The sequence below is a fragment of the Protomyctophum bolini genome (assembly GCF_963924005.1).
Source record: "Protomyctophum bolini genome assembly, chromosome: 22".
In the NCBI taxonomy this organism is placed as follows: domain Eukaryota; kingdom Metazoa; phylum Chordata; class Actinopteri; order Myctophiformes; family Myctophidae; genus Protomyctophum; species Protomyctophum bolini.
In genome coordinates this window covers 24,255,041-24,282,758 of record NC_137883.1, presented here as the reverse complement: position 1 = coordinate 24,282,758, position 27,718 = coordinate 24,255,041, and the positions used below count along the sequence as shown (strand labels likewise).

The window sequence follows — 27,718 nt, the reverse complement described above, 5'->3', positions numbered from 1 at the left end:
TAAAATATATAGACCGTATATATACACACACCGGTATATATATATATAAACTTGGATTGCAATATCGGTATCAATAAATTTGACCATGCAATTAACCGGTAATATCAGATATATCGGCCTGGTCCAAATGAAATGTGTCAATGATATTATGTTTGCATCCCTATAGCTGCATCATATGAATGACTGACAGGTTGTCACATCACATTAGCCCACTTTGTCTCAGTACTTGTGTCACAGCAGGCCAGGGCACCGGTTGTTGCACCTTGCACTGGTAGCCTACTAGTAGTAATCCAAATCTGATGATCACCCGGTGGCAGAAAGCCAACATTACCCAGTAGTTGTTGCATTGCTGTCACGCTGTGTATAACAAGGCACGTTAATTGGCTGTGGATTTTAGCCGATTCCGTTGGCTGTGTAAGTAACTGTTACGGTCAATTCAGCATCACGAAAATATCATAATATACTGTCTGCGGCGCCGGTGATGACAGACAAGGTGTGGATGTGTGTGTACAGACAGCAGCTATACACCGGTTGGCATCATCATCATCATCATCGCAACAGCCGGAGAGGAGAATCTTAGCCTTTAGCAGCTATAGGTAAACAAGACACGAGTCCAAACAAGCAAGCAAAGCAAGCCACTGTCAAAAAGTTCCTTTGTATTTATAATACTCCATTTCAAGTTGCGTCCTTGGAACAATAAGGCGTTATGCTACCTGTATGCCAGGGCGTTGTGATGGACGCCGGGTGGTGGTGGTGGTGGTGTATATCTGCATTGTGTTGATGTGTAGCCAAGAAAAAAGAACACCCGGTCCCTGGCTGAGGAGAAGAGACGCTCGACTCCCCCCGAAAGCCTGGTTTATACCTCGTCGTACGACGGGTGGAAAATAGCCGATCTACAAGGACGCAACGCGCCGCGTCCGCGACGTGTTGCGAGCTTGTAGATCGGCTCTTTTCTGCATGAATTAGCCTATGCCAGTGTTGCCGGATTTCGTGGGCGAAATAAGCAACCAGGTCTAGGAAAACAAGCCCAAAAGAACCGAATACAATTTTGATTGATTGATTGAAATATTTATTAACAGTTTGCAGAATTACAGTACATTTCAAGCACAAACTCAATACAAAGACTGTGAACTGTGAGTGGACGACCCAATTAAGCATTACACTTGTTCACAAGAGGGTCCACCATGTGCAATTCATCAAAACATTTAGAGACGTACAAATAGACACTTCTATATAGTTAAAGAACAGAACAGGAATTCATCATAAAGGAAGCAAAAACATATACAGTGAGGGGAAAAGGGGATGTCTGAAGTGGGATTCGAACCCACGCCTCCAGGGGAGACTGCGACCTGAACGCAGCGCCTTAAGCCCCATTCAGACCGAAGAAGCAGAAGCTAGCTTCTGCTTCTTCGTCCCATGTTATCTCTATGCAGAACAGCTTCTGCGTTTAAAAGCTGGAACAATAGCTTTTTTTTGTTTTTGCTTTTTTTTTTGCTCACCGGAGCTTAACTTTAAAGCAGCTTTTAAAAGCTGGAGCTTTAAAAATCTGCGTGTAGCCAATCAGAGCACAGCGTGGTTTGAGGAGGCGGAGTTGAGCTCATTTTACAAAACCGAAAACCCTCTGGAAAGCTGTCCGACCCAATTGTCCGCATTAAAAAAGAAACTTTTTGAATATGGGCTGTATATGAAATATGAATGGATATTTGGCAAGACCATAGCATATTTTGTGATAGAAATTAAAGTTTATATGAGAAACAAGTTGTCGAAGCGGTGAAAACAGGTTGTGTTCCGTGTGCCGTCGCGAGTGTCACGTTTCTGGGGACAAGTCATCGTGCATTCACCCCCCCCCTCCGGTTCTCATCGAAGCTATGGATGGACTACTGAACTGAACTCTCCGGAACGCTATCCGTCGCTGACGCTGATTGTGGACTAAACAGTGCACACACACACGGTTGATAAATTAGCAGATATAGATAGATAGACAAACAACTAAACAATAGTTGTGTCGGGAGTTTTCGCCAAAACCTTCCCCGAGAAGAGGGAAGTAGCAGCCCGCTCTCAGCGCGTTTCTGTGCCGATCCTCGTGTGTCTCTCGGTAGTATGTTGAAGCTTTTGCGCCGTCAATCAATACCTTTAAAATAAATAATTAATAGCCTTTATATCAGTTGTATGTACCCCCCCACACACACACACACACACACACACACAGTACACAGTACAGTAGTCCCCAGTACTGGAACGCCGAGGAGAGCTGTGCTCGGAGACGATTTGCGGGACGTTTCCTCGCACTAAAATTAATTGCCCTTGTCGCGGGACCTCGCCCTGAGCACAGGGCGTTGACCACTGGTGTACGCTCCTCGACACCCAGTCTCAACTTAGGGGGTCCTCCGCGGGCCGGGCCACAGGGTCCAGAAGTCGGTCCACTTTCGTGTGTGTGTGTGTGTGTCGCTGCATTGTATGTTGATTGTTGAAACGTGGGCACCGTGAATCATACCTTTAAAAAATAATTAATAGCCTTTATATCAGTTGTATGTACCCCCTCTATTTATGCAATATGTTGCCCATGTTTTGTGATTGGTTTGCTGCGTTCTGAATCGATAAACCAATCGCATATATTTATTTGAGGGAATCATTTCAGACAGCGCCGAGATAGGAGCTCCCTTCCACGGGAGACTTGGGACTGAATGTCCGGAAATCGCACGTAAACATAAGCTGTTTTAATTGCTTTCACGACGTGCTGGATACATACAATTGTATTTCTACGGTATGCTCTTTCTAAATCAACATTAACATTACATACAGAGCCGCCATTTAAAACAATGCCCGGAGTGTTTCGCTCGTGGCCTAGGGGGGAGAGGAGAGCGGAGTGTGGGGGGGAGACATGAACACTGAAGACGGGGAGGATTGAGATCCGGTCCGTTCGGTTATTTACAAACAAGTTTACCAAGATTATATTATTTATTCATCCATACATAGGTTATGATGTAACTAAATATATCATTATTTCTCCTCTACAGTCGCTATTTTACATTTTAGACTTTCAAATGCGCATCTGCTCAAACTGCCCGTCTCTCGTCTCAAAGCCAGACAGCCAGTCCAGGCAGCTTGAGTGACAGGTACCTTGTACACGCCCACTTTCTCAAAAAAAAGCTGCGTCTTTCTGAGTTCTGCTTCTGCTTTTTAAAGCAGCTTCTTCAATGTGAACGGAGCATCAGACCGCTCGGCCATCCAGACTACTAGGCAACATCATGAGCACTTGAAACCTCGTCATTTCTTTTGAGGGGGGGGGGGGGATAAATCTATATAGTACTGTGATACTGATGATTGTACTAGTTATGCTATTGTCAAAAGATTATTGGGAAATCAAAAATATTTTATTTTATATTTTTGTTTTCATATGCGGTTCTGCGAACAAATACATATAATTATATAATTTAGTTTGGGCGTTCTTGACATGAACCACTAGCCTGGGCTGGTGGTTAAACAATCCCTCTTGAAAACATTTGGAATGAAATGTTTTCAAGGCTAAATGAACCACTGGTTTAAAAAACATTTTAGGAAACAAGCCCAGATAAGGTCTGCAAAGATGAAGATTATTTAAAACCCCAAGACAGTTTATGGTTTCAATTGGGCATTGCTTGGGGTCCATCATTCATCATTCTACAAGCAACTTTGCAGAAAAGCAAACCCAGAGTCACTTAAAATAAGCGGACATGGCAACACTGATCCAGGCGTGCACACAACCAATGACAGCATGGGCCTGTCAGCTGTGTCTGTCACATCACGTCACGGCACTGTGGGACGGGATGCCCAATGGGACGCCTGCCTGCTTGCGCAACCGTTGAGGAGGTGCATACCGCCACCTACTGTACCCTTAGAGTATAGACTGTACCATGTAGGCCTATACTGGCTGCTGGGTTCTGTAATCTATTCTGTATCAGCTTCCATCAGTGAGTGAGTGCAGTATAGTATAGTATAGTATAGTATGCCTATATATATAAACTTTACCACAAGGTAAGACAGTACATCACATATATGAGAATACAAATAACATAACAAAAATAAAAATAAATACAGTACATTTACCCAGCCCCACAGGTTACTACTCTAGGCGAGGCACTCATGCCAGTGTCCTCTGATGGTATAAGTGTACCTTACAGAACTACGGCCTGGGTCTGTCATCTGTCCAATGAGTCTATTCAGTGAGCGATCCAGCCTGCTCATGAATTTGAATGTCAAGTTCCTCAACAGAGCCATGAATGTAGTGAGACCCAATGAACAGAAAAGTCCACTGGCTCTAGTGCTCCTGTTTTTTTTTAACAGGATACGAAGACAGTCTATATAGGATAGGATACTTGCAGTTTGCGTAAGCTCTCCTTCTTGTACTTCACCCACAGTGGAGCTGTGTAGAGAGGGGTGCAATAAACTCTAAAGAGGTTTACCTTAACATCCGTAGTACAATGGTGAAATTTACAGACCAACATGTTGGCTTGTACATATAGCATTCTCCTCTGTCTAAACATGTCCTCGTCATCCTCTATCAGTTATGATATGCCCAAGATATTTTGTCATTTTGGACACACCCATAATTTGACCAGACAGATGAAAGGCAGGAAACTTAAGTTCCAGATCTTCTTTAGTTCTACATATGAGTATCATGCTCTTCTTGGCATTATACTGAATATCAAAGTCAATACCGTAATTTGTACAAATATTGAGTAGCTGTTGGAACCCACTGCTACTAGGGGACAGTATGGCAAGGTCATCCGCGTACATAAAATGATTAATTAGGCTATCACCCCCCCCCCCCCCAGCTGCATTGACAGGCCATCCATGTATAAACAGAGAGCTGGGGATAAAATGTCCCCTGCCTGACACCATTACCCACCCGAAAAGGGGTGGATAATGTGCTCCCCCATTTTACCTACATTTTCTGGTTAGCATACCAGTAGACAAGAATGCGTAATAAGTTTGGCACACCCCTAAGCTTGAGCTTATTAATATACTATGCTATGCTATAGTATAGTATAGTATGGCCAAAAAGGCCTATATATATTATAGGGGGTATAGGCCTACTATTTTGTGTATACTATTTAAATAGTCGTGAGGAAAAAAAAGCTGCTATTTTGTCCCAAAGTGAGTGCAAAAAAAAGCTGCTATTTGTTTCAGAAAAGCTTTATACATATTTATGTATAACGATGCAATTTGACATATCTCTGTTTACAAAATGCTGTACCCCCTCCAACTGTATAACACACCAGTGGGAGGGATTTGCCAGCATGGAGTTAAGTTTGTCCCCGATCCTCCTCTCTGCGACTGACTGCAGGCTCTCCACTCGGAGGCCAACAGCAGAGCTGGCCTAGCTTCTTAATGATCTTGTTGAGCTCCTCCCCCCTCCCCCCAGCATATACCACTGCATAAAACAGAACGCTGGCTACAACAGACTGATAAAACGTTACTAGTAGCCTGCTACACACATTAAAGGACTTCAGCCTTTAAACTCAGGAGGTACCGTCTGCCCCTTTTTGTATACAGCCTCTGTATTGTCTTTCCAGTCCAGGTCTATATTCAGGTGGACACCTCCTCCCCCTGGATGGTGATGGGTGCTGGGGTCCTCCTCTTGCTCTGCCTGGCGTCGAACACCAGCTCTTTGGTTTTCTTAATGTTCAACAGTGGTTTTGTCCAGCCCAGCTGATGAAGTTGTCCATCACGCTTAATTCTCTACTCCCCATCATTGTCCTCAGATACGCACCCATCTACAATAAGGCGTGGACAGGTGTCCGCCTGTCCAAATCCATTTTCTGCCTGGCCAAAATCCATAAGATGAGAAAAAGAGAGGACAAAAACAAGAACTGAGAACTGACAGCTGATTGGCTGTTGCGGTAGAGCGCGACCCTCAATCACCCATTGGAATGTAAATGCATGCCTTTCAGCCTTTGTATCCTACAGGATACCTTTAGAAAACCTTTAGTGCTACGATTGTGCACGGGGAGACGACAATTAACACATCTTGCCTGCCCAAAATCGAATTCCTTGCTCAGTGATGCAACCCACAATGGAGGAGTCACCCGAGAACTTCTGGAGATGGCATGTTCCGGAGTTGAAGCTGAAGTCAGAGGTATAGATGATAAACAGAAAAGGTGCTTCCCATCACCACTTCGGACTGGCAGCCTTGTAGCCGCACGTCAGGGTGAGGTAGTTTGTAATCCAGTCCACCAGGTTGTGGTCCACATGCACAGATGCGAGCTTCTCAGCGAGCAGGGGAGGCCGGATGGTGTTAAACGCACTGGAGAAGTCGAAGAACATGATCCTCCCCTTCTTCTCCAGATGAGCGTATAGGTCCTCTGCAGCATGTAGATGATGGCTTCCTCCACACCAACTTTAGCCCGGTAGGTGAACTGTATACAGATATCCAGGGATTCGCTCACCACAGGCCGTAGGCCCGTAGGTGTTGCAGAACCAGTCTCTCCAAGGTCTTCATGATGTGTGAGGTCAGTACTCAGTAGCACTGCAGGCCTGTAGTCATTTAGAGTTTGAGATCCATCCTTTATAGGCACTGGAATGATGCAGGATGTCTTCCACCTTCCTATAAAACCTATTATTTGCACCAATTAGGATGTCAGCTAGCATACAGCAGGGATCTAATTAGTACAATCACAAGCTAGGTCATTTTGTTTGGAACAAAAACCTTCTCAGTTGTTCGCATGAATGAGGACCTCTTGGCTAAAGGCACGGACGGGGCCGGAAGGGGGGGAAAAATACACATTCACAGTTCACACCAAAAAATTAATTCAAATAAATCCAATCCTCCAACGTGTGAAAATGCCTTCTGCTTTTATAGGGGGAAACGGAGGTTGGCAGTAGGCCTACAACAGGAACCGGAGGAGAATGGTATGTTTGGCATTTGGCATTCATTCATTGCTATGGTTATACAATGTTATAAACATTGTGGAACTAGGCTCCAGGGGAAGTGAGAAAGAATGGAGAAGGTGCTGGACGAAGCAGATGCTGCAATGGACAGAAGTGGAGAAGAGCAGAAGACTGCAATGAAAGAAGGATTTACAGAAATCTTACACCAAAGGTCTTGGTGAAAATTTGAAATACATTTTAAAATAGTTCAACGTATAGCCGATCTATCTCGGCACGTTGTGAGCTTGTAGATCGGGTATTGGAACTATTTTAAAATAAAAAATAAAATAATAATTTTCAAAATAAAAAAATGGCAAATAAGTTTAGGGATAAGGCTGGCCTATAGACTTCAGTTCAGGTCGCTATGAGGTCTCTGTATCTGTCTAATTGGTCATAGCTATAGGCTTCAGGTATTCAGGAGGTCCCCGGTCCCCGTGGAATTTGACAGTGGGATTTGCTTTATTGTATAGCTGTCATTTCCTCCTTGTTTGCCTCATCATATAGCGCTCATCATAACCCTGGGCAGTCATAACTGAATCTCCCCCACGTGACAAACAAGGTCACCCTCTCCCAGTGGCCTAGAGACACAGACACACAGTTATACAGTTGTTCATGCACATACTATTCTTAACCTAATATGAGAAATGATATCTTCTCCAATGGATGGCAGTCCCTCCCTGGCACCAAATCATTTCACATGGGGGGTCCGTGGCTAATAATATCAATTTGGGGGTCCTTGAAATGAAATTGTTTTTGATGCCTTTTTTTCTATTCTCTTTTTATTTTATGTTCATTTTCCTCTTTATTCATATCTCATATTATTCTTTCTTGTCCATTTTGTATAACTTTAAGACAGTTGATGTTCAAGACCTAGGCTGTACTTCCAGACCTACTTTCTTATTTAAACAAAAAACTATTTACACAATGACAATAAACATTAAACAGGATTCTTTAGTCTTTGCCTTGCCTTGACCTGTCGTTTCTTATCGTGCCATTTGTGTCCTGTTTTATCCTTTATACCTTCCTCCTATATCCTGTCCTGTCCTGTCAGCTATTAAATAATGGTCAAGTCATTGACCATTAAGCTGACTATATGAGTTAATTAACTTAAAGAATGATATAGATAGCTGTTTAAAGTAATTGTGCTAAGAGGAAGGCTGTGTCCAATTCTAGAAGGCCTAATGGGCTTCAAGCATCCTTTATTTATGGGAAGGTCGGAAACATTCATGTGCGCCTTTAGATTCATTAATCGAATGAATCGTTTAAGCGTCACATGCACAAGTAGGATGGTAGCCTATAGTCGTTGCACGGAGCCGGCACGCATATTATTAGCCTCACTTTAGCCCGGCCTAATTAATTGTCTCTCTGCTGGAAACGCAATGTTTTCCTTTAGCCTCCTTCATGATCCTCTGCAATTATTCTAAAAGGCAGAGGTTTCACTTCATTTGCATTCCAGTGAAAAGGACAGGAAACGGATAGATAGAGATACTAGGCATTTTACGACGGCTGTGTAAAAGCAAAGCAGAGCGCATCTGCGAGGCGAGCAAAGATCTGTTCCCTTTAAACGCAACACACGCTCCGATGAATCGCTGTTTAACACTGGATGGACGGGAGGCTGCGGCCACACAGGGCATCCGCTCTGGCACGGATTCGTGATTCATCTGACCATTTGTTAACGGAGCTCTTGTTATGATACACGCACACACACACGGTGGAGAAATGGCTTCGCATCGGATTCGGTCGACGACGCGCCTGCAACAGCTGTTGGACGTCACCAATACGGTCTGTATCTGTATATAATAGCCTGTCTTTGAATTAAACGCAAAGCTTTAATTATAACATCGATTGCGCGTAATTACTGGTTGAGATCGCAAGGACGCGGATTTCTTGTTGGTTTTTCCGTCGCCACATAAAATTAATGGTGTGCAACTGGATCGCGAACCATGGTGTAGCCTCTTTTTTGCCCACCATCGATGTAAGTGAAACGTCTTTTTATAAAATATAGCCTGTGACTGACTGACTGACTAGAAGGCCAGCGCGAACAATGCCTTATACGTTACACTTGATAAATAAAGAAGACTATAATTTGTTACGCATTTTTGTGTAGCCTATATAGGTCTAAGGCTGATAAGGATATGTGATTGTGCAGGGAATGGGATACGGGCTGCTGAAGTGATTCCTGTCCTAGCGTCATCCTAAACGGACAGGACTGGCTCATGATGCCCAGGGCTTTGCGGAGACTGGTCCATTTGGTGGTGTTCTGCCCTCTGACCAAGGGCTTCAAGGTATGCATATGTGTGTGTGTGTGTGTGTGTGTGTGTGTGTATGTAGCCAGGCCTACATCTGTCTGTCTGTCTGTTTTCGTGTGCGTTTGCCATTGATTGATTGATTGATCTGTTTAATACTTTAATCCCTGGCCCCTGAGGGCTTGTTTCTCCCCCCCCCCCTGCACGTGCCTGCTTGTTTCCAATATAGCCGTGTTCAATTCATACAGTAGTCTCCCAACTTAAGAAACAAACAGCAGAGGGTGCTGTTTTTCCTTTTTGCCGATTGGTTTCCAGATTGTTCATACAGACAATGAACTGAATGAAGACATCTTATACTTCTAAAACACACATAAAAAAAAGGCTAGCCTACAATAGTGTCAACTGTTCAGATGCAAAATATAGGCTATCTACCGTTATGTGTAAACACAACGTGGCAGGTTGATGTGCTGCACACTATGCCGAGTGGAAATGTCCAAAACTGTGTTACTTTTTTCAGGATTTAAATTCAAAAGTAGCAGGTCGACAAGCTTCAAAACGTGTCACTTTGCACCGCATTTCAAGCTTGGGGATCTGCTACTGTACTGCTACTGTACTGCTACAGGCACTCTAATGTACTGCTGCTGTATACTGCTCCTGCTGTACTGCTACTGGCACTGTACTGACTGTAGCATGATCAAGTAGGGCGTTACTTTATGGGGGGGAAACACACACACACACACGTTGGACTATGGCGATAGGTTTCTGCCCAACAGTAACGATATCCTCATGACTTGATCTCTCTCTCTCTCTCTCTCTCCCCCACCCTGAAGAGTCTCCCAGCCATAAAGGTGAAGTACCTGCTCCTGGCATGGCTGGGCATCCTGGTTGCCAGCTGGGTCCTCTACATGCAGTATGCCTCTTATTCTGAGCTCTGTCGCGGGCATGTCTGCCACATGGTCATTGTGAGTAGCCTCTGTTTTTACACCATCTTCTCAGGAACACCACAGGGGTCTTCAACGTTCTTTCAGGCCAACGACTGCTTAGTTGAGAGAAAGATGACACTACACCCGTGTGAACTGAGTGGTGCAACTACCCCCCCCCCCCACCTCTCTCTCTCATTAGCAGGCAACAGTGCAGCACTATCCCTCTCTCTGTTTCTGGCACAACAGCACCCCTACTGGTACTCATAGTCATATACTGGTGCTCATTAACCAACACATAGGTGAACACGGACACACGGACATTGCTGTTCCTTGGAGTGGTTGCACCACTCAAAAATGTCATAGATTTCATAGATAGCTTCACCTTCAACTTCATAGACCCCCTGGTGAAGACTTGTGCGGGAATGTTCATGAGTTTCCCACCCACAGTGTATGGCGTCACAAGGTTCCTGACTCATATCAGGAAGGATTTCATATATTGTAACGGCCCGCTACAATATATGTTCAGCTCATTAACCCACTACTACTACTACAACTACACTAAGAAACGTAAAACGTAAAAAGGGGAAAAAAAACAAAAAAAAACAAAACAAAACTAAAAACGCTGACTTTAGATTACTACAAGTTCAAGCACTTCCTCGTCCTGACAATGGTGACGTCCTGTTTCCTGCTTCAGTGTGATCATTACAGGCGGGGGATCATCTCTGGCTCAGCCTGCAAGGCCCTGTGTGACCAGAGGACCCTCACTCTGCAGCACTGCATGTCCACCTCCTCCACCCATCAGGTAATGCAAACACCTTCACCGATGCCAGTGGTTCTCAATCTTTTTAGGCCACGACACCCTTTGGCAGTGTCCTGCTAGTCTAATTCTCCTGGCTGCTATTTTCTGGCTCACCCTTGGCATTCCATCATACAGATTCTTGTTGGTAGCATGTGTACTCTTGCTGGTGTTAAGTACACGCATGAGCATTGTGGTGTAGCACCCATCTAGAGACTTCTGCAGGGTTGGCTTCAGGGTCCAGCATTCACTCTCGTATAGGAGAACAGATTCTACCGTTGCATAGAAGAAGATGAGTTTGGTTTGACGGGGGAGGTTGGAGTTCCATACTCTGGCCATGCCATTCAAGGCCCTCCATGCAAGTGCCTTCCTCACTTTACTTGCTTTGTTGAGTTGAATAATGAGCCCAGGTACTTGAAGTCCTTGACTTCCTTCAGAGCAGTGCCACCTGTTGTTGTCAGTGGTGGATGCTCCGATGGGATGTTATATGTGATAACTTCTGTTTTCTTGGCATTCAGTCATCTGGGGAACACATCAGCATCTTTCACCCTGTAGAATAGTGACATGCCCACTTTGGTTCCCATTCCAAGGCAATAAAAAAAACGTGGACTTTTAGGATTCTGAACCAATTCCTTTGGTTCCAAAAATAGGGGCCACTGTGTCTTGACACCTCGTCCTTCACTCCCTGGGGTGGGGGGGGGCAGGCCCCTGTGACAATTATAAGAACTTTTTGTCTCTGTCCGACAGAGCCACTACAACTGCCCGACTGTTGTTCGGTCAAAAGCTATTCTGCGAGCTAAATGGATTGATCCTCCACCACCGTAGACCTTAGAAGCAGAAGGTGGTGGAGGATCAATCCATTTAGCTGTCTTGCGACGAGAGAGATCTGTACAATCCTCAGTGGTAATTTAATTCTGAGAGTGTACAAATGTAACCAAATGGACCCATAAGGGGCTTCAGTCATGAATTGAATTAAAATCTGTTTAATGAATATGAAAAGGAAATGAGTAATGCATTGTAAGGCACCCTGAGGGAACACTACTATCTTTCTTACCATGGAACACAGGAGGAGGTCTTGAGTCAACACATGAGTCAACACAGCAAACTAAGCAAATGCAAACTTCTCTATTTAAATGCTCCGTTAGTGAAGTGTGTATATGTGATTGGTTGAGAACAGAAACATGGAGCTGAGGTCGACCAATGGTCGGCGCCCAGCAACTGCTAAAGCTTTTCTTGCACATTTCATGCCATGACACTCATTTGTAGAGGAGATTATCCAAATGACTCGGCGATTGTCTCTAGAGAGTGTGTTTATCTTGGATCGTTCAAATTATAAAGGGCAGAGAGAAAGCGCACCCTGCTGTACAGATATCGCAATTTAACAATTAAATGAAAGTGTTTGTCCCTATTTTGTTAAAATGCATTATAAGCTGTTTGTTATACAACTAGTATATTGTTGCTGTCAGGCAGGAACTACATCATACTATAGTGTCACACAAAAGTATATCAAAAGGAGCAGATCCAGATGCTTGAGCTTGTACAGTATATCTGCTATCTTAGCTACTTTTAATTTGAATCACCGGACAGAGACAATACAGGCTTAAGTATAGACAGTTAAGAAAATGTCTCCCCGTTAGGTTTAGAAATGGAACGCTGTCATTCGTGCTTGCAGGTGTACACCGGGCTGTGGAAGGAGAGACCAGTGGTGATTAAGTGTGGGATTGAGGAGCCGACGAAGGCAGATGGAGCTCCAGACTCTGTGCATCTCCGGCAGGAGATGAGCCTGTTCGACAAGCCCACGCGTGGGACCTCCATGGACGAGTTCAGAGAGATGCTGCACAGCTTCCTTAAGGTCTGCTTCCAGCATAATGTCTGTACAGCATGTCTTGTTTCCTGTTCGACTCTTGTTATCCACCCACACATTATCAGCACTACTACAGCACAATACCTTTCTTTGGTTCAATATTATTATTATTATATGAGTTAATCTCATATTATGTAAAACAAAATATATAAAAGGCCTATAGCAGATCTACAAGCCCTAAACACTGCACGCAGAGATGTGTTTCGAGCTTGTGAATCTGTGTGACGACTCTCCAATCCAATCCACTTTAAAAGAGAGAGATTTAAAAGTCTCGATGGAAGGGGCCAATTTGACGTGGGAGGGGAGTGCGTTCCATAGTTTAGGGGCTACAACAGAGAAAGCATGGTCGCCTCTGGACTTTAAGCGGGTCTTCTTTGTGACCCTGGGATTTAGCTGGCCCTCAGACTGCAGTGACCTAGGAGGAGTATAGACCTCAATAAGGTCAGACAGATAAAGAGGAGCCAGACCATTAATAGATTTAAAGAGAAATAAAATAATTTTAAAATCAACTCTGAATAGACGGCCGAGTTCTGGACTAGCTGGAGTCGAGCAAGGGAGGTTTGATTTAAACCAACGTACAAAGCATTACAGTAGTCCAACCGCGTAGAAATAAATGCATGAATAACCCGCTCAAAATCGCTAAAGGATAGCAGACTTGATTTTAGCCAGCAGTCATAGATGGTAAAAACTTGAGCTGACTACCGCATTTACCTGCTTATCAAGTTTGAGGGCGTTGTCTAATTTGACGCCAAGGTTAGAGACCACAGGTTATTAGCCCATGAAGCCGATTCTACAAATGTCTTAACAGTTTTCTGAAAAACCTACGTATGTTGCTTGCTATAAGTATATGGCCGCCGACCCATCTCAAAATACTTTGTTCCGACTTCCAGTAGCTTATTGTGCCGCACTGTGAGCTATTTTTTAATAGCCAACGTCTAAAAATCTAAAATGACACGGGTGGCTTGAATGGGCTCGAAGAAGAATGTCAATATAAGGAGAGGAGACCCTGAGAAGAAGCGAAAGAAACGACAGGAAGGAAGCTGTCACAAGCTTCCAAATATAGTTGGCATGTCGGTCACTGTCACCACAATGACTCTTAACATAGAAGAGGGGGAGGACAGAGTAGATATGGCCTCGGGTCAATTGTGTAACTAACCGCTGGATGGAACAAGTACTCACTTACGTAACAGTAGCAAATACCACGGTGTAGAAATACTCGGTTACGAAGTAAGAGTCTTGTATTCCGATTTTTTAGTAAAAGTACAAAAGTATTGGCTAGTGGCATCAAAGTATTCTTACACTACCAATATTACTCATTATGCCTAATGGAATGTTTCACAGTCATATTATTGGATTTTTGAGTGGTGCAACCATAGGGTGGAGTACTCCAATGCCCAGCAATGTGTGTCCCTGGCTGGGTCTGAGCACGGAAATAGCATATTTTCACCAAGTGTCACTGTTGCGCAGCCTAACACACCACCAAGTGTCACTGTTGTGCAGCCGCACGCACACACACACACACACACACACACACACACACACACACACGCACACACGCACACATGCGCCAGGGAGGAGAGCTTGTTCAGTACAGTACAGTTAATGCATGTCTCTGGACAGGGCCCCCGCCTCGAGCAACATATTTTCAGATTGGGTCAGCGGCCGAATACATATCATTTTTGGGGTCCTTGCCATGAAATAGTTTTGAGAACCACTGACATAGAAACATGAAGGTTTTTCAGAAAACTTGTTAGGATTTAGAAGACACTTAGTAGAATCCGATCTCGAGTCTTAACACATTTTGGGCGGGAACCCCTTTTTAGCATTATGTTATGCTTTAGCTATTGAAAAATAGCAGATCTACAAGCTCATAGCGCGCCACTCGCTTGTAGGTCTGCTATTTTTTTTTTTATCGAAGAACAACTGACATAGAAACATAGCTTTTTCAGAAAATGGTCAGGATGTAGAAGACATTTTTAGAATCTGATCTCAGGTCAAAATTAACGGGCTTACCTCCTTCTCGGCAGTCTAACCTGGGCGAGCAGCCCTCTCTGGGCGCCCTGGTGGGGCGGGTCATCAGCCTGGCGGACGTCAACCAGGACGGCAAGGTGTCCCTGGCGGAGGCCAAGTCCGTGTGGGCCCTGCTGCAGATCAACGAGTTCCTCCTGATGGTGGCGCTGCAGGAGAAGGAGCACACCCCCAAGCTGCTGGGCTTCTGCGGAGATCTCTACGTGACCGAGCGCGTGGGCCACAGCTCCCTCTACAGGCTGGAGGTTCCCAGCTACTTGCAGGTATGAAAATGCTGCCGCGTCGACGACGATCCTGGAATAGAGGGTATGCGTGTGACATCATCATCAAAACTACTTTCTGACCTTGACAGCCCATACATCAGAAAAACAGAAAAGTCATATCTGATTGCATTAAACAATGTTAAACTCACTTTGCATGTTGCTTCGCCACTCGATGTGCAATTCACTTTAAGCATGCGCATATCCTCTATTGTAACTTGGCGAATACAGAAAAACAGGTGGTTTTAGGATGGGTGTCCTAATAGCTATGGTGTACGGCAGGGGTGCCCAGAAGGTAGATCGCGATCTACTAGTAGATCACAAAAAGGTTGTGCAGGTAGATCACATGACATGTCCCTAAATAATATTTAATTTAAATATAAAAAAACTATTTTTGGCATCTGCCACTTGAATTAAGTTGACTTGATTGACATCAAAAAGGGCCTGTCAGCTCAAACCCATAATGCAATACATTGTTTTCAAGAGTGTTGCTGCTCACAAATGTCGGTAGAATTACAAATTAAATCCAAAACCCTTCCTATTCCATTTTACTCCCTCTATTTACCATTCCAAGTGCAGTTGTCTTATACTGTACGTAACTCCAGCGCCACTATTCCAAAGCTGCCCCAGGTACATTTTTAAACTACAGTATTTTCAGTAATGGAATTATAATTTTTTTCGGTGGGTAGATCTTGGTTGAACTGGTCATTTTCAAAGTAGCTCTCAGGTCAAAAAAGTGTGGGCACCCCTGGTGTACGTTATGGACCGGTATTAATTAATGTCTGTCTGTTGGCATGTTGCCGTACACGTGATTGTGATTAATGATTTAATTGTGTTTTTGGCACAGAGCAGATATGACAAACTAGAATTTTCGCGCTCAAGTATAACCTCAATAAAATAATAAACAATAAACTGTAGTAATAGAGCGTTGCAGTCCCGCCCCCTACCAGGGCACAGGAAATTTTCTTTCAAAAAGTATTTATTTAAAGAGCTTTTAACCCTCGTACAAAGCCAACTCGAGTTGTGACAAATCATGACAACACAACTTTTTGGGCCGAACAAAGAATTAGAAAGAAAGAAACATTTACAACATTTCTTTTGTTGTTTTTCTTCTTTGTAATTATTTGTTTGGTCCAAAATAGTGTGTATTGTCATGATTTGTCACGACTCAAGTTGGCTTTGTCCGTGGCGTAACCATCTTTAAATAAATACTTTTTGAAATGTCTATGTGAAAAATGCATTGGGAATCATTTCCTGGGCCTGGCGTCATCATAAACTGGGGTGGGACTGCGACGCTCTATAATGACATACCTTCACACTTGCAGGCTCTGGTGCCGGAGGCCCTCAGCTCCAGTGTGAACCGCTGGCTGGCGCCGGCGTGGCCCCGCCGGGCGCGCATCACCATCGGCCTCCTGGAGTTCGTGGAGGAGGTCTTCCACGGCAACTACGGCAGCTTCCTCATGTGCGACGCCAGCCCGCGCCACGTGGGCTACAACGCCAAGTACGACTGCAAGATGGCCGACCTGCGCAACGTGGCGTCCGAGGCGGCCGTGCGCGTGTTCCTGCGCGGGCGACGCTGCGAGACGAACGCCGACTGCACGTACGGCAGGGACTGCACGGCCACCTGCGACCGACTGGTCAAGCAGTGCAACACCGAGGTGGTGCAGCCCAACCTCGCCAAGGTGTGCGTCCTGCTGCAGGACTACCTGCTGTTCGGGGCTCCGTCGGACCTCCGCGGGGACCTGGAGAAGCAGCTGCGCACCTGCGTGACACTCAGTGGCCTGGCCAGCCAGATGGAGGTGCATCACTCGCTGGTGCTCAACAACCTCAAGACTCTGCTGTGGAAGAAGATCTCTAACACGCAGTACTCATGAGAGCTTCCGCGGGTGGTTCTCAAACTTTTTTTTTGCCAAGGACAGCCCAATTGAAAATGTATTTGACCGCAGACGGGCCCCCTCCCTCATTTGAAATGACTTTGTGGCAGGGACCCCTCTGTAAGAGAAGATTTGTCTACATTTTTAAGGATTTTTCAAAACATAGCTACTATAAGATAAAAATTAAATAGAGCTTTAACTGTTCATTTTGCTGGTAGTGGGGACCCCCTGGAACCTCCTCCATGGAAGTGAACTACATAGCTGAGAAAGCAGTTTTAAGATTCACCGCTAAACACTTTACAGGTCACCACGTGGTACTACTTTTTACAGGAGCAAGTGTCACTTTCATTCCCGGTGATGCTTTGCCAAATGGTTTCTGGAATAGTCTTTCAATGCAACAGTTACTGTATGAAACTGATTCAAATGATACCATTTATAAAAGCACCCTGGTAGAGTTTTTGTTTTGTGTAGCTCATCGATCTGTGTAGACTGATATTCTCTGGGATTTCCCTGTGATTAAATGTCATATGCCATCAGAAAGCAAGTTAATGAACACCAGGCAGGTTTGTTGAAAGATTGAGGATACACTTTAAAACTGAAGTCCTTTGCCAGCGGAGATAGGAGTGACACAATAGTGGATGTGTGCGATACTGAGAAATTAGTGCACACGTGCGTTGTATATGATTTGTGTGTGTAATATTAAGAATAAATTCTGATTTAAATAGTGTATTATGTAGTCAATTCACAAATACATTATGAAATCCATGTGAGATGATTGGAACAAAATACAATAGACTAGACTCAAACAGTAATTACCCTCTTCACTGCCTCGGAAACATAAATATGAGTTTCCTTTACTGGAGTCATGTTCCAGGACAATACATTCATTTGGCTTCCCCTGACCAGCTGACATTGATGTTTACATGCAGTGTTTCTGGACGAGTGAAATCATGGCTGTAGGTAGCAAACTATTTTCAATTTGAATGTGTATTCAGGGAATACTATAGGTTATTAGGGAAAATCTAAATGTGGCTTTCCAAGATATGTCGGAAGTGGAACCCTGATAAAATGCAAACTAGTTAATCTCTATATATGGCACTTGACCAGAATCCCCAGAGGGTCAATACTAGGCCCACTGCTTTCTCTCCATCTTGGCTGAAAATAGCTCATCTACAAGCTCACACATGAGTCACATCGTGAGCTGTAGATCAGCCATGCTAGTGTACAAGTGATTCAGATGAAATACACTTCGTAGCAGCTAGCTTTTTTTGCACATCACCTTTCTAAGCAGACAGACATGTCAACATTGCGCCATCTGGTTCCTTAGTTATTACCCTACTTATATTCATGCCTCTGGAGAACATCATTTTTGCTGTAAGATTATGGAAACCATCCAAGTGCATTAAAAAAAACCTCAAACAGTACTTGATGAGTCTGTGGATTGATTGATACAAATGTGACAATCCAGGGAACAAAATATAGATTTTACCTTTAAAAATCTGAATGTGTATTGTCAGTGATTTTGAAGTGTGAAAGTTGTACATTCGACCTAAGCAATAGTGAAGTCCATAAACCGATCATCTGCTTGTAAATAGTCAGGCAGAAACCTTGAAATGAAAGTTGAAATATGGATACAGTACATCAAAGAATGACCCACTTTGTCGTATAGTATCGTTGCTCAAAAGTAGCAAAAATAGATCAGCCATTCTTGTGAAAGTATCTGGGATTTATAAATATTAAACAAATTAAAAAGAGTTTGTGACAAACTACATTGGAAAAGAGCAACAAAAAAAATGATTAAGAGTTGGACATGCAAGGTTTCCACCCAACAGCAACAAAACATAGTAAAAAGCATGTATTAAAATATGCGTTGAGTACTTTAAGCACAGATAACATGACTGCATTGACTTGTTTTATGAATTATACCAAGACTGATTAGTGTAGTTAAGAAAGTAAAGTATTAAAATACCGTGCTAATCAGGTTAAAGTGATACTACTGAACACTCGACAGCAGTGGTTAACCCATTTTGGGTGGACTGGGAACCCCTTTCTGATTTAAACAAGTTATAATTTACCCATTGAAAAATAGCAGATCTACAAGCTCATAGCGAGGTCAGGCCAGCCAGTAATGGACCACCAGTGATTATGTGGCCCAGCAAATTATTTAGCAAATGGACTATAATAGCCGACTGTCCCACATAATACGGTCTAAGCTATAATGTCCACATAGAGACTACCCGTTTATCGTACAACTTACAAAAATCATTCAGGCAGGGGTAGAGCCGTCATCCATCGTATAGGTTTAGAACTGTGCTTAAGTGGATAACAGTTCCAATGCAATACCCCAAAGGACTGGGGAAACATTCATTTGTTTGAGGTTCTAAAGTAAGTAGGTGCCAAACGCAAAGTTAAATGAGAAGCTGACATGACAAAGCCTGCTGCTTTCCTTGTTTAAGCATAAGAGCCATCAAAATGTCAAATCTAGCATAAACCAGCATTTAAACTTCTGATTCATAAGTTTTATTGTATATTAAAATGTCACGAGTATATTGCATAATGATGAACAAAGGTTTGTGTCACTGGATTACTTGTCATATCAAATTTACATTCAAAAGGAATTAGACAGTCAAAACTAAATCTTGAGTAGTGCACATTTTGAGTAGGGTTGACATTGATCATAGTACAGTCTAATACTATTCTCTAGTCTACCAAGTTAACTTTGTGAGCTTCCAGTATATTATCAGTTAGGGTGACCACCAGGTTAAAATCTCAAACCAGCAGCTTGGATTTCAGACGAGTATACTCGCCAATGGCAGTCAATGTTAATATCAGTGTAGGAAACGTTTTGAGTGGCCGTGAGTAAACAAGGCAGACAGCTGGATACGTCCATCTGTAAAGACAAATGAAGAAAAATAATTTACATCTGTGGTTTCTAAAGAAAACCAGGCATGAAGAAAGGGTTTTCAAGTGTACTGTTGGCACTATTAATGACTCCAAGCACTCACTGGATTAAATGCTTGGTGTAAACGATAGACCATTTAGTTTCTGCCACCTTCTGACACAGGCTCGACACACTGTCGGACTGCAACGCCTAAGGGGCAAGCTGGGGGGGAACAAAATAAATAATAAACTTACCAAGAACGTTTGCCAGGTTGCCAGGTTCCTCTGCAGTGACTCAGTGCCAGTATTTTGACAACAGCGCATCACTACGTCTGCACACAGCTTCTGAAGAACAAGTTGGTCAACATAAAAACAAAGGAAAAATATGTCCCATGCAACAGGCACAACACTCAAACCTTTACATAATGATTCCTGATGCCGACTAAACACAGGGTAATTGAGCCATGTTGAGTCAGTTTCTATTCCGTTTGTGTAAACCATAATAACTTTTATAGTAAACAAAAATCAAAGTATGAGTGCTTCAATAGTGTTCTGTTGGCACTATTTATGACTCCAAGCACTCACTGAATTAAATACTTGGTGTAAACGATAGACCATTTAGTTTCTGCCACCTTCTGACACAGGCTCGACACACTGTCGGACTGCAACGCCTAAGGGGCAAGCTGGGGAGAAAAAACAAGACATATAAAATAGACTTACCAAGAACGTTCAGGTTGCCAGCAGCCACTCTGTACCAGAATTTAGCCAGGAGAACATCAGTACATCTGCATGCTGCTTCTGAAGAACAAGTTGATCACCATGAGACAATCAAGGCACAATATGTTGAACATATTAAATACTAATATTAAATACGCTTTCTCATGCTGACCAAACAGGGCAGTTTGAGACATTGTAAGCCAATTTCTATTCATGTCAACAATATGAGTTTGTTATAGCATCAATAATTAATCACTTTTATATACAGACTCAGCCATCGGTTTTTTTGTGGAGTTGTCCCCTCAGCCAACGTGGTATTAAAAAAACCCTTGATAGGATGGTTCTGTGTACAGTGGGGACCTCATGTTTATGTACTACAGTTTTTCCTGTGCTATGCATTTTGTTGTGGGTATTTTGAACAGACCTGTGAAGACAAATATCACTTTCGGGACAAGTATTTATCGATTTGAGATTGTGCCATCATTTCATATGGAGGTGGTGGAATTAAGGCCACTCGACCTCCTCAGATCATGAAGGACATTTTCTCTATCCTGCTAGCATAGCCACACATCTGAAGGGGAGGCAGATGGGCAGTCCAAGTCCAGGATGTCAAACATTTCACTGAATACTTTTATATACACAATATGACAATTCCTGAAGGGCTCAATTTAATTGGCTTCGTGGCCAGATTACATGAGGCTGACATTTTTCAAGACAAATGGACTTACTTGCAAGCCAGACCGTATCCATTGATGACCGATGTTGGGTGTATCTTCTGCACTCTTACGCAACTCTGCAGCAATGATCACCTGAACAAAACCACACAAGAGTTCATCAATACCACTGCAACAACACCAGCACTACAAGAGTTCATCATTGATCATCTGGGCGAAAAACAAAGGGTTTATCGATGAGCACCTGAATCCCAACACTACCAGTTTAATTAAGGGAGGACATTTCCATTTAGCACCCCAGCAATGCCTAAAATGTTGTTATACCAAACCCTAAAAACAATGATGCATATGGATTTGAGATTGTGCCGTCATTGTGGAAGTGGTGGAAATGGCCATTCAACCTCCTCAGATAATGAAGGACATTTTCTCTATCCTGTTACTTAACTACACATCTATAGTAGAGATGTACAGTACTGAAATCAGGATGTCAAACTTTCACTGGAAATCAGAAGTACACTTATCCCAAACAAGGCAGTATTATACTGTGCAGTGAAGTAACTGGACCATTTAATGATCATAAACTTACCAAGAACATTGACGTTGCCAGGTTACTCTGCAGTGACGCGCTGTTGTCCAAATACTGTTAGTCTGGAAACTGCTTCTGAAGAACAAGTTGGTCAACATGAGAAACAAGCAAGGAAAACAATGTCCCGAGTAACAGGCACAACACTCAAACCTTTACATAAGGATTCCTCATGCCGATTAAACACAGGGTAATTGAGCCATGTTGAGCCTGTTTTGATTCCGTCTGTGTCAACCACCATAACTTACTTCTATATTCAATAATAATCAAAGTATGAATGTTTCAACAGTGTTCTGTTGGCACTATTAATGACTCCAAGCACTCACTGGATTAAATACTTGGTGTAAACGATAGACCATTTAGTTTCTGCCACCTTCTGACACAGGCTCGACACACTGTCGGACTGCAACGCCTAAGGGGCAAGCTGGGGAGAAAAAACAAGACATATAAAATAGACTTACCAACAACGTTCAGGTTGCCAGCAGCCACTCTGTACCAGTATTTAGCCAGCAGAACATCAGTACATCTGCATGCTGCTTCTGAAGAACAAGTTGATCACCATGAAACAATTAAGGCAAAATACATTGAATTTTTTATCGTAATAGTCTCTCATGCAGGCTAAACAAGGCGGTTTGAGACATTGTAAGCCTATTCATGTCAACTATATGAGTTTCCTATATCATCAATACTCAAACACTTTTATATACTTCATTGACTGATACAGCCATCTGTTTGTAGAGTTTTGTCCTCTCAGCCACTGCAGTATTAAACAAACTGCCCCGCTGATAGGATGGTTCTGTGTACAGTTAGACCTCATGTTTATGTACTATGATTTTTTTGACCGTTTTTCTGTGTTAATGCGTTAATGCGAGTATTTTGAACAGAACTTTTTTTTTCTTTTTCAATTTCAGATTGTGCCATCATTTCATATGGAGGTGGTGGAATTAAGGCCACTCAACCTCCTCAGATCATGAAGGACATTTTGTCTATCCTGCTAGCATAGCCACCCATCTGAAGGGGAGACAGATGGGCAGTCCAAGTCCAGGATGTCAAACATTTCACTGAACAATTTTATATAAAACAATTCCTGAAGGGCTAAATTTAATTGGCTTCGTGGCCAAATTACAGGAGGCTGAAATTAGACAAGACAAATGGACTTACTTGCAAGCCAGACCGTATCCATTGAGGACCGATGTTGGGTGTATCTTCTGCTTCACCAGTTCATCTGCACTCTTACACAACTCCGCAGCAATGATCACCTGAACAAAACCCCACAAGAGTTCATCAATCACCTAAACAAAACCCCACAAGAGTTAATCAATTACCACTGCAACAAAACCAGCACTACAAGAGTTCATCATTGATCATCTGGGCGAAAAACAAATAAGGGTTTATCGATGAGCACCTGAATCCCAACACTACCAGTTTAATTAAGGGAGGACATTTCCATTTAGCACCCCAGCAATGCCTAAAATGTTGTTATACCAAACCCTAAAAACAATGATGCATATGGATTTGAGATTGTGCCGTCATTGTGGAAGTGGTGGAAATGGCCATTCAACCTCCTCAGATAATGAAGGACATTTTCTCTATCCTGTTACTTAACTACACATCTATAGCAGAGATGTACAGTACTGAAATCAGGATGTCAAACTTTTCACTGGAAAGTACACTTATCCCAAACAAGGCAGTATTATACTGTGCAGTGAAGTAACTGGACCATTTAATTATCATAAACTTACCAAGAACATTGACGTTGCCAGGTTACTCTGCAGTGACGCGCTGTTGTCCAAATACTGTTACAGAGTCTGCAATCTGCTTCTGAAGAACAAGTTGGTCACCATGAGAAACAAGCAAGGAAAATTATGTCCTGTGTAACAGGCACAACACTCAGACCTTTACATAATGATTCCTCATGCCGATTTAGCAGGGTAATTGAGCAATGTTGAGCCAGTTTTGATTCCGTCTGTGTCAACCTCCATAACTTACTTCTATATTCAATAATAATCAAAGTATGAATGTTTCAACATAGTGTTCTGTTGGCACTATTAATGACTCCAAGCACTCACTGAATTAAATACTTGGTGTAAACGATAGACCATTTAGTTTCTGCCACCTTCTGACACAGGCTCGACACACTGTCGGACTGCAACGCCTAAGGGGCTAGCTGGGGAGAAAAAACAAGACATATAAAATAGACTTACCAACAACGTTCAGGTTGCCAGCAGCCACTCGGTACCAGTATTTAGCCAGCAGAACATCAGTACATCTGCATGCTGCTACTGAAGAACAAGTTGATCACCATGAGAAACAATTAAGGCAAAATACATTTAATGTTTTATCGTAATATTCTCTCTCATGCAGACTAAACAGGGCGGTTTCAGACATTGTAAGCCCATTTCTATTCATGTCAACCATATGAGTTTCCTATATCATCAATACTCAATCACTTTTATATACTTCATTGACTGATACAGCCATCCGTTTGTAGAGTTTTGTCCACTCAGCCACTGCAGTATTAAACAAACTGCCCCGCTGATAGGATGGTTCTGTGTACAGTTAGACCTCATGTTTATGTACTATGATTTTATTTGGATAGTATTTTGAACAGACTTTTTTTATCGATTTGAGATTGTGCCATCATTTCATATGGAGGTGGTGGAATGAAGGCCACTCAACCTCCTCAGATCATGAAGGACATTTTGTCTATCCTGCTAGCATAGCCACCCATCTGAAGGGGAGGCAGATGGGCAGTCCAAGTCCAGGATGTCAAACATTTCACTGAATACTTTTATATACACAATATCACAATTCCTGAAGGGCTCAATTGAATTGGCTTCGTGGCCAAATTAGAGGAGGCTGACATTAGACAAGACAAATGGACTTACTTGCCAGCCAGACCGTATCCATTGATGACCGATGTTGGGTGTATCTTCTGCACTCTTACACAACAATGATCACCTGAACAAAACCCCACAAGAGTTCATCAATACCACTGCAACAACACCAGCACTACAAGAGTTCATCATTGATCATCTGGGCGAAAAACTAACACAAGGGTTTATCGATGAGCACCTGAATCCCAACACTACCAGTTTAATTAAGGGAGGACATTTCCATTTAGCACCCCGGCAATGCCTAAAATGTTGTTATACCAAACCCTAAAAACAATGATGCATATGGATTTGAGATTGTGCCGTCATTGTGGAAGTGGTGGAAATGGCCATTCAACCTCCTCAGATAATGAAGGACATTTACTCTATCCTGTTGCATAACTACACATCTATAGCAGAGATGTACAGTACTGAAAACAGGATGTCAAACTTTTCACTGGAAATCAGAAGTACACTTATCCCAAACAAGGCAGTATTATACTGTGCAGTGAAGTAACTATGGACCATTTAATTATCATAAACTTACCAAGAACATTGACGTTGCCAGGTTACTCTGCAGTGACTCGGTAACAGTATTTGGACCACAGCGCATCACTAAGTCTGGAATCTGCTTCTGAAGAACAAGTTGGTCAACATGAGAAACAATCAAGGAAAACGATGTCCCATGTAACAGGCACAACACATTCCACTTTACATAATGATTCCTCATGCCGATTAAACACAGGGTAATTGAGCTATGTTGAGTCAGTTTCTATTCTGTCTGTCAACCACAATAACTTATTTCTATATTAAATAATAATCAGCATATGAGCGTTCCACTAGTGTTCTGTTGGCACTATTAATGACTCCAAGCACTCACTGAATTAAATGCTTGGTGTAAACGATAGACCATTTAGTTTCTGCCACCTTCTGACACAGGCTCGACACACTGTCGGACTGCAACGCCTAAGGGGCAAGCTGGGGAGAAAAAACAAGACATATAAAATAGACTTACCAAGAACGTTCAGGTTGCCAACAGCCACTCTGTACCAGTATTTAGCCAGCAGAACATCAGTACATCTGCATGCTGCTTCTGAAGAACAAGTTGATCACCATGAGAAACAATTACGGCAAAATACATTGAACATTTAATCATAATACGCTGTCTCATGCTGACCAAACACGGTGGTTTGAGACATTGTAAGCCAATTTCTATTCATGTCAACCATATGGATTTGAGATTGTGCCGTCATTGCATATGGAAGTGGTGGAAATAAGGCCACTCAACCTCCTCAGATAATGAAGGATATTTTCTCTATCCTGTTGCATAACTACACATCTATAGCAGAGGCAGATGTACAGTACTGAAAACAGGACGTCAAACTTTTCACTTTAAATCAGATGTACACATATCTTAAACAAGGCAGTATTATACCTTCAGGGCAGAAAATGTATCAGTATAAATACCATGGACCATTTAATCATAAACTCACCAAGAACATTCATGTTGCCAGGTTACGCTGTAGTGACTCCGTACCAGTATTTGGACAACAGTTCATCACTACGTCTGCACACCACTTCTGAAGAAGAAGTTGGTCAACATGAGAAACAATCAAGGCAAAATACTGAAAAAGAGCAACACTCAAACCTTTCCACATGATTTCTCATGGCAACTAAACAGGCTAATTGAGCCATGGTAAGCCCGTTTCTACTCCCTCTGTCAACCACAATAATTGTCTTAAAACTTCCATATTCAATATAATCTTAAGCAAGAGTTCCACTAGTGTTGTTTTGTTGGCACTATTAATGACTCCAAGTACCCACTGAATGTAATACTTGGTGTAAACGATAGACCATTTAGTCTCTGCCACCTTCTGACACAGGCTCGACACACTGTCGGACTGCAACGCCTAAGGGGCAACGGTAGGAAAGAAAGGGTAAATAAAACACTTCAAACTTACCATAAGATTCTTTCATGTCGGGGGGGTCATTGGGCCAGCTGAACAAAATGTCACAAAACACAAATCAGGTTAAAATGTTGAAGAGATGTTAAACGTTGACAGAACCTTGGATTATATAGCTAGTAGCTACCTGGACATGACACAGCAAGCCAAAATATAATTCCATTTGTCTATTGCTACTATGCTTTAAGTGACAATACAGACCAGAAGTATTGATTGAACAAATGTTCTACACCTGGGTAAAGTGAAATGCCTGTATTAAAGTTAATGTATATTGAACACAACTATTTTCTCTAGTCTAGTGGAACAAAAATGTTCAGTGGGAAAAGTATAGTCAGACAAAGTAGTGTACCAGGATTTGTTTGATATATTTGCATAATTTGCCCTGTTTGCACAGACTTTTTGCCATCCAATGACTGAATGGCAAGACATACTTCCTTTCTCAATCACATAAGAAAAAAAAAGACGCATCATCTACTATCATGCCAAGTAGGTACAGTAGCTATACAACCCAAAGTTCTACCAAACATTTCCATGTTGTCCAACATTTATTAAAATACAGAGCCGGCTGTCAGTACCCACAAAATGTAGTAACAGCATTGCACTTAAGAGCCACAGTAACGTCATGCGATTTAACTGGCCCCTACGGAACAGTACCTTCAGAATGTGAGCCAGGTGACACTATGCCCACGTTTTACATAAGACTCAGAGGCACCAAAGCCTGTGATATGATTGAAGGGGCAATGTCAACATAAAGATGGCCATTTATTATCCCAAAGAAATGTACCCATTATTCATCTAGAAAGTCTTCATTTTAACAAGACTTCCAATCTGAATAGACATATCAATAATTAATTATTAGTTTCTTACTGGCAAGTGATTGATCTTAACAGCGTTTGTACCTCGACAAGTTCTTGGCAGCAACATCACACTGCAGATTATATGTAGACATGTGGCCGTGGGATGTGCTGCAGAGTGGAGGACACACCTATGAAGAGAAGGCAAAGATATTTTTTTTAAGTTAGCCTACCGGTACTTTATAAAAAAGGTAAGGAGGAAGTAAGGAACCTCGACCATCTAGCAAAATTGCTGTTGAATCATTTAAAACTATTCAAACATTTTGTTTGAAA

General features: G+C 42.6%; 2 protein-coding genes across 3 annotated transcripts in view; one reads left to right on the top strand and one right to left on the bottom strand.

Moving 5' to 3' along the window:
• ttll11 (tubulin tyrosine ligase-like family, member 11) overlaps window positions 1–830 on the bottom strand; it is a 37,135-nt gene extending 36,305 nt beyond the window's left edge. Inside the window, exon 1 of one of the 2 annotated variants that reach the window (XM_080756594.1) lies at window positions 714–830. The gene's annotated coding sequence lies outside the window, so the exon portion shown is untranslated. Of the gene's footprint in view, window positions 1–307 lie in introns of both variants that reach the window. The other variant, XM_080756595.1, reaches the window with a different exon arrangement.
• A 7,497-nt stretch (window positions 831–8,327) lies between these two features.
• On the top strand, window positions 8,328–18,288 carry dipk1b (divergent protein kinase domain 1B). The gene is made up of 7 exons (XM_080755848.1): window positions 8,328–8,691; window positions 9,059–9,194; window positions 9,986–10,117; window positions 10,773–10,880; window positions 12,547–12,726; window positions 14,766–15,029; window positions 16,352–18,288. Exons 2-7 carry the CDS (start codon window positions 9,126–9,128, stop codon window positions 16,898–16,900), a joined length of 1,302 nt encoding a protein of 433 aa, XP_080611974.1. The 5' UTR covers window positions 8,328–8,691; window positions 9,059–9,125; the 3' UTR covers window positions 16,901–18,288.
• Window positions 18,289–27,718: the final 9,430 nt, after the last annotated feature.

What these genes read in the sequence shown, in the direction of transcription:
- dipk1b (XM_080755848.1), top strand. Translation starts at nt 9,126, where the DNA reads ATGATGCCCAGGGCTTTGCGGAGACTGGTCCATTTGGTGGTGTTCTGC. An exon ending in TGCTGCACAGCTTCCTTAAG is followed by an intron (nt 12,727 to 14,765) that starts GTCTGCTTCCAG and finishes CCTTCTCGGCAG; the next exon opens with TCTAACCTGGGCGAGCAGCC. An exon ending in AGGTTCCCAGCTACTTGCAG is followed by an intron (nt 15,030 to 16,351) that starts GTATGAAAATGC and finishes TCACACTTGCAG; the next exon opens with GCTCTGGTGCCGGAGGCCCT.